General features: G+C 35.2%; 1 protein-coding gene across 1 annotated transcript in view; it reads left to right on the top strand.

The window, feature by feature from the left end:
• Nucleotides 1-2,795, top strand: part of NUDT12 (nudix hydrolase 12) — a 14,072-nt gene extending 11,277 nt beyond the window's left edge. Inside the window, exons 5-6 of the mRNA XM_007942495.1 lie at nucleotides 620-819; nucleotides 2,685-2,795. Coding sequence (XP_007940686.1) covers nucleotides 620-819; nucleotides 2,685-2,795 — 311 coding nt within the window. The remainder of the gene's footprint in view (nucleotides 1-619; nucleotides 820-2,684) is intronic.
• The last annotated feature ends 5,041 nt before the right edge of the window (nucleotides 2,796-7,836 follow it).

The following is a 7,836-nucleotide window of genomic DNA, read 5'->3' as shown; positions in this document are numbered from 1 at the left end:
TAGGAGGCCTCCTTTTGAGCCTGGCAGAGTGGCCAAACTAGCCAATCACAGCATCAGAACTCTAAGCACCTGAGAGAGAGTGGGAACCTCCCAGAACATTGTTTTGTGCCACTCCCAACAGATATACTCCAGGTGGACAACTTTAGCAATCAGGAGCTCCTCAGTTGCTCATAGCAAATCCCACCACTGAGTTTACAATGACTTATGGGTAGAAAAGCCATACTAAGTAATTCACTACACTGCAGATATTTATAACTGCTTAGTGATGATACATAAGTAAGATAATATATAAAATGCCTTCATAGTGCTTAGTCAATAGTAGGCGCTGGATAGTTGGAGACATTACTGTTTTTGTTTTTTGTTTTAAATATAACTGATAAATTTGAACCTTTAAGAAATGAAAAGTTTCTTGTTGACGTGGTGCTATTCTGTTTATAGTCATACACTTTAAAAAAATTAATAATGTTTTCTAGAATTCCAGTCTGGTTTTAGTGTCTGCTTTGTGATTCTCTGAATTAAGTTCCTGTCCAAATTGATTTCCACACATTTGAAACATTCAGAGCACAAAATGACCAGGGCATGTTCATCAACTACTTGTTCTTTTGCCCCTTTTGATTAGGAGAGACGATAGAAGATGCTGTTCGAAGAGAAGTAGAAGAGGAAAGTGGAGTCAAAGTTGGCCATGTTCAGTATGTCTCTTGTCAGCCATGGCCAATGCCCTCCTCCTTAATGATTGGTTGCTTAGCTGTGGCAGTGTCTACAGAAATTAAAGTTGACAAGAATGAAATAGAGGACGCTCGCTGGTTCACTAGAGAACAGGTAAAGTGCAATTGAATTTCCGTCTTCTATTGATTATTCTCTGACTGTATCAGTTTGGGCATGTGGGAGAGATGCATATTTTTAGCAAGTTGATTGAGTGGCCATGACCTTTTAATTGTGAATGGATTACTATGTAATTGTTATTTTCATATATAAAGAGAATTTGTTCACTAATTAATGTGTCCTCTATTAACTCCTTTTGTGAGATTTGTCTAGTAATGATATATTTTTTTTGCCATTTTCTCATTCCAAAATACCATTCCTTCAGATCAATGATAATGCCTTTCAATGTACTTAAAATAGGTAAACATTCTTTTAGAGATGAGAAACATGAATACTATACTTAAACATTTTATCTTTTTAATTTATAGCATTAAAACAAATGGCTCTCAAAAACACCAGTAAAAATGCTTAAACATTTTTTTAAAGTTCTAATTCATTGTCAGATGTACTTAAGGACTAAAAAGATATAACTGTATAACCAAGATACATTCACAAAACTTTTGAAAACATCATCCTAAATAGTGTAATAAAAGATAATTGATTTGTCTGTCGTTCGCATAACTAAAGCAATTGTGTAAAAAACAAATGGATAATTTTTACAACAATGAAGGTCTTTCTGATTTTGCCTAAATAAAATTAACTTTATCAACCCTAAAAAGTAGAAAGATTTCTAAGTAATATGAAATCTTTGACAACTTCAGTCTTTTCTCACAATAAATGGGGAAAAGATTGAAGTTGTCAAATGCTTCATATTACTTGCCTCCACAATCAACACCATTGGAAACAGCAGTCAAGACATCAGAAGACATCATATCGTACAGGGCAAGTCTGCTGCAAAAGACCTTGTTAAAGTGCTGGAGAGCAAAGATCTCTGAAGACTAAGGTGCACCTAACCCAAGCCATGGCATTTTCAGTCACCTCATGTGCATGTGAAAGTTGGACAGTGAGTAAGGAAGACTGAAGAAGAGTTGATGCTTTTGAGTTGTGTTGGTGAAACCAAAAAAGCCAAACTGATGGCCAGTGAATTGATTCCGACTCATATCGACCCCCCCTTGGGTTTCCGAGGCTGTAAATCTTTATGGAAGTAGATTACCCTATCTTCCTTCTGTGGAACAGCTGGTGGAATCAAACTGCTGACCTTCCAATTAGCAGCCAAATTCCTTATCCACAGTGCCACCAGAGCTCCTTTTAGTGTTGGCCAAGAATACTGAAAGTACCATGGACTGACAGAAGAATGAACAAATCTGTTCTGGAAGAATTGCAACTGGAATGTTCCTTGGAAGGGAGAATGGCCAGACTTCGTCTCACCTACTTTGGTCATGTTGTTAGAAGGGTCCATGCTTGGTAAGTGGAGGGTCAGCGAAAAGGGGGAAGACCCTCAACAAGATGGATTGAGACAGTGACTACAGTGATGGACTCAGGTGTAGCGAGGATTGTGAGGCAGGTACAGGAGCAGACAGTGTTTCATTCTGTTGCCCATAGGGTCACTATGAGTCAGGGCCGACTCATAGAACAATAACAACATATTTTTATTTCAATTTTATGAAAGAAAATGTGTCCCAAAAATTGAATTTTACTTTGAAATTAAGTGTGAAATATTTATTTTGCTTTTTGTTGATCTTACTTGTATAGGGAATATACCTTTCTGGGATCATTTTAAAAGCTGAATTACTAACTCATTCAAACAGTGAAAATATTTTTATACTGTAGTAAATTTGGCATGTTGAATATGGATGTTGTCACTTTCTAATGTTATTTACTGTAAAAGTAATCATATTTTGTTTGAACTGCATAAATGTGAGAATAGTATTTAAATATGATAATGATGAAATCCTAATGCATTTTATTATGGTACATTTTAGGTCGTGGATGTTCTGACCAAAGGGAAGCAGCAGGCATTCTTTGTGCCACCAAGCCGAGCTATTGCTCATCAGTTAATCAAACACTGGATAGGAATGAATGCCAATCTCTAAATGGAAGAACCAAGCTTTGTTTAAATATTATTTGATTTTTAATTACCACTTACTCTTCAAGGGAGGTTAGAAATACTTGGTGTTCTTAGAATGTGACAACACAAATTTTACAGTTGGATCTATAAAATATTTTATTTCCATCTTGACAACAGATTTTATATTTTTATGAAGTTAACCTTACCTCAGATTTTAAATTAAATTTGGATCAGACTTCTCAAAAAGAAAAAAATTGTTTTTGTTTTTGATTGTGTTTCACAATTTCATGTCATAAAACCATATTTTAGTAAGAGAAATCGTATTTGAACAAGTAAATTCTAGAAATGTGAATAAATCTAAATTTCAGTCCATTTTTCTAGTGTCACTTGTAAGCATTAGACCAATAACTAAAGGTCTTTAGTTGAGAAGTTAACCAAAATAAATTTAATCAATTTAGAGCTTATATTGATTTTAAATCTATTAATTACCATAGATATTCTTTAAGTTGCTAGTAGCTGAGTTTTGTTCATTTTCCCATCATAGTCCCACTTATCCTTTCTTTCTGATTCCTTTGTTCTAGTAATGGCATTGTTGTAATGTTGCTACTAGTCTAATTTGGGTCCAGTGTTAAGAATATTGTATTTTAACAATCACATGTAGTAAGCTCAGAATACCACACCCTCATGCAAGGAGAGCTTAAGTGAGAACATATCATTGTATCTGAGGCTGCTTCTTCCTTAAACCAAAAATTAATTAGTATATTTACTTATACATTATATTTAATGTTCTTAAAATAAATGAAGATTTCTCTTTTTTATTGAAATGATATAAATATGAAAAAAATTATTCTCAAAGGTCAGATATTAAATAAATCCCAGATAGAAAATTCAATCCAAGGTTTACACATTTAATAAAAACATTGACTTTAAGACTGAAAACCAAACCCATTGCCATGGAGTCAAATTCCAACTCATAGTGATTGTACAAGAACAGAACTGCCCCAAAGGGTTTCCAAGGCTATATTGTAGGAAAAAGGTGTCCATATTAACAAAAACTGTATGATCATTACCAATAGTATTTATTATATTCATATACAGTGTCATTGTTTTGATCTTATTTCAACACACTTTAAGAAACTTTTATAAAAAAAAAGCATATATTACAGCTTAATAAGAAGACTGGAGAAAGTAAATTATAATTCACAGTTTTACAACAGAAACATCTTAGAAAGCTCTTAATGAAATAGTTTTAAACGGTAGCTTATGAATGTACAAATTTCTATAGTTTGACTCTATACTACTGTATGTTAGAACTGGAAAAGACCTTAAGAATAATATATATTATTCACGGTCCTCATAGATGAGGAAAGGAAGTCTTGAAAAATTAATTTCTTTAATTGCCAAAAGTTACACAGCTAATTAATTATAGAAGTCTGTACTGTATAACCCAGTCCAGGATTCTCTCTGTAATGGGAACTAGAAACTATTACTAAGAATATATGTAGAATAAATTAAAAGAGGAGATGTTAAGAAGAGTAAATTTAACTCACCAAATTTTGTTAATTAAAATTTTAGCTGGCTTAAAATTTTTGTAACTTAAGATAACTTTCTAAGATAAACTTTATTTTACTAATGGACACTGATTATTGATAACACAACTTTAAACAAAATTAAGACTTACAGACTTACACAAGACATTTAGATGCTTAATATAATTTGAACTACATAAGTATATAGAAAATTACATGCCTTAATTACTATAAAGTATAATGATTTATACTTTACTGCAAAATATGATGACTACAAAGTATAATTGACTCTACAGCAACCAGTTATAATGACTTAAGCTTCAGTTTCACCCAAATGTACTTTTAATACTTACAGATTCTAAGATTACAGTGTAAAAATCCAAGTTTCCATAAAATTAGGATACTGAAAACCAAACACATTGCTGTGGAGTCAAATTCCAACTCATAGTGACCGTACAAGAACAGAACTGCCCCAAAGGGCTTGTAAAGCTATAAATCTTTACAGAAGCAGACTGCCACATCTTTCTGTCATGGACTGCTGGTCTTCCAGTTAGCAGTCTAGCGCTTAACCACTATGCCACAAAGGCACCTAAATATTAGGATAAGAAAGTAAAATATAAAGTATCAAAAAAATGTAATTATAAATTTAGTTTTGCCTATGTAATTCTCTGGTCAGGGAAAATCAGTATCTAAATAAATTATTGTTATAACAATTATTCTTAAATTGCTAACCTCTGAGAGGTGAATAGCTATATATCAATAGAAGGAATAGCCAGTTCAAGAAATAGTAGGGGTTTAAATACGGTGAATGTATTTTAATGGAAATAAATATAACAGTACATTAAAATATTTAACTGTTTTCTCTTGTGTGTTTTTTAATATATTTTCATAATTTTTTTTGAAAACTTGGTAAAGTTGGAGAAGAGTAAAATTTTGAAAAGAATTTTCATATTTGGCAAACTTAAAATTTTTGTTTCATTACGTTTTATCGTTTGGGGTCAAATATGTCAACTATATACACAGAGATGTATATGTATCATACACATACATATATACACACATTAAAACTCATTGTCATCAAGTCAAATTCCAACTGATAGTGACCCGTAGGAAAGTGGAACTGCCCCATAGAGTTTTAAGACTTTAAATCTTTATGGAAGCAGACTGCTGTATCTTCTCCCATGAAGTGGCTGGTGGGTTCCAACATCCAACATATCGGTTAGCACCTGAGCACTTAACCACTGTGCCACTAGGACACACACATATAAATCAGGTTTTATTTATTTTTTAATCTTCCATTATACATATATATGGATAGATAGATAAATCTAGTATAATGTCTGTTTATATTATCCAATATTTGTGTTTTGAAATTTTCATTTATTATTCATGGAAGGACAAGAAAGATTAGAAGCCTACATATTTCAGTTAGTTTGAAAAATGATTAGATCTTTCAAAGATCCACTTAGGGATTTGAGTGAAGAGAAAAAAGAATGGAACAGTGTGTGAGACCATTAGATGGAAGGAAGAAGTTTGTTAATAAACCAAATAAACTAGATCTCATATGAAAAATGACAGTAGACAGCCAGTTCTAGAATTGTGTTCTTGATAAAGACACAGCAAAATCCCTTAGTAATTTATTTAGAATAAAATTTCCATAATGCAAACTTTATTGGGGCTTGTTAGAACAAGTGCAGTGCAGTGAGTTTTTATTATATGGCCCTTCTAGCCACAATCTTATAATTTCCACAAAATGAATGGGTGGCATTATGTAAATAAGGTATTTGTGGCCCACCCAAGGAAATGAAGAGCCTACTAATGCAAATAATGTTCATGGTAACCTTGCAGGGATGGAATTATCCAAAATAAAGTACATGGAAACTTTGTAGGGGATTGGTCAGTTTCACCATCCCTCTAGGTGTAAAGTGAGCCAAGCTGAGAGGTTGGGAGCCCTCACTAATATCAAAAAGAAGATATGGGACTGGAGCCTGTCCTTTGGACCCAGGGTCCCAGTGCTGAGAATCTCCTAGACCCTTGCCTGAGAGTCAGGGCCTAGAGTGAGACTAGGCCCACACCTAAAGCCAGAAGCCTGTTTCAGAGCAAGAGCCAAGGCTAACAACAAGAGCCAGGTCTGAGTAGGGCCTGTGGCAGAGACCTGCTGCTGACATAGCCAAAGAAGCTGTTCTGATTGAAGATCTGTATCCTGAGTTGTTCCTGTTATTTCCAAGTGGATCCTGATCCTGAATTGTAAACTGTTACTTCCCTAATAAACCTCATAATTGTGAGTATAGTCTGTGAGTTCCGTGTTGCCATTGCAATGAATTATTGAACCTAGCAGAGTAGAATGAGATGTGGGAGGGACAGCTGGTGTCAGGACTGACAAAAATTAGAATGGAAGTATGTCTGATCTCCACCTCATGGGAATCAGGTTTGAGCTGATGTTGATTCTCTCTCCTGAAGTTAGGCAGAGTCTGATGCTGCCATTTTGTAACGAGCTATTAGGTTCTTAATTTATGTGTGTGAAGTGAAGTATGGTCAGTATTGAATGATATTTATGTATTTGTTGAGCTTGGAAAAGTTAGTTTATTTTACTAGAAAAAGAATATCTGGGATGAAGCAAAATCATAATACAAAAATGGGAATTTTTCTTTTAAGTGCAATAGGGTTAGATCTTGAAGCAAACCACAAATACCAGCAAAGGGGTTTCAAAAGAGGGTGGACAAGTTTGACATTCAGTACAGATTGGGGAGGGTACTGGATAAGGGAGCCAAATGACTGGGAGCTTTGACTCCACAGGGATGGATGAGAGACAAAATGATATATTTGATCAGGCAGGAGTAATGTTGCCAAGCTCCTACATCTTCAAAAAGAGGTTGTGGTAGTTCAGTTTGTGTGTCAACTTGGCTGAGCCTGGTTGAATGGCTGAGCAGCTGGATGTAGTATTCCCCATGATGAGACTGGTAATCAACTCCATGGTGGAATCTACTGTGAGCAGCTCGGTAGCTGCCTTAGGGAATGTGTTCTGCTTCCTGTATATAAGCAGCAACCTTGGGGAATGGTCTCTAGTTTATGGCATGCTTGGACCGTGTAGCCATCGTTGTTCAGCAGCCTGCCATGCTCTGATGACCTTAGGACTTATAAGGGCCTGCATGTGGTTTTCCAATATCGGGACTGTGCCTTTTTACTTGCCAAACTTGGGGCTTCTCAGCCTCAGCAGCCAGCAGTTGAGTGAAGAAATGCCTCTAGCTCCAGTGGGCCGGGAGCAGGAGGCAGAGCTGGACCACAAGGTTGAGGGGCTTTCACCCAGCACCTAGAGCCTGGCACTTTGAACTTGGACTTAAAGCCTCCAAACTGTGAGAAAATAAACTCCTGTTTGTTAAGGCCATCGCATTTGTGGTATATTTCTTGTCAGAGTGGCACTAAGTGACCAGAACAGAGGTGCATTCATTGGTAGGGGTTAATTGGAGAGGAGTTCCTTATGAAAATACACAAAATGCTGAAAATGATTTTTTTTCTTCTTTCTCCACATTTGGAGTA

This window comes from Orycteropus afer, unplaced genomic scaffold, assembly GCF_000298275.1.
Source record: "Orycteropus afer afer isolate SDZICR_OR568_19922 unplaced genomic scaffold, OryAfe1.0 scaffold00091, whole genome shotgun sequence".
Classification (NCBI taxonomy): Eukaryota; Metazoa; Chordata; class Mammalia; order Tubulidentata; family Orycteropodidae; genus Orycteropus; species Orycteropus afer.
Note: the sequence above shows the minus strand (reverse complement) of the source record. Positions and strands in the feature narration are given on the sequence as shown.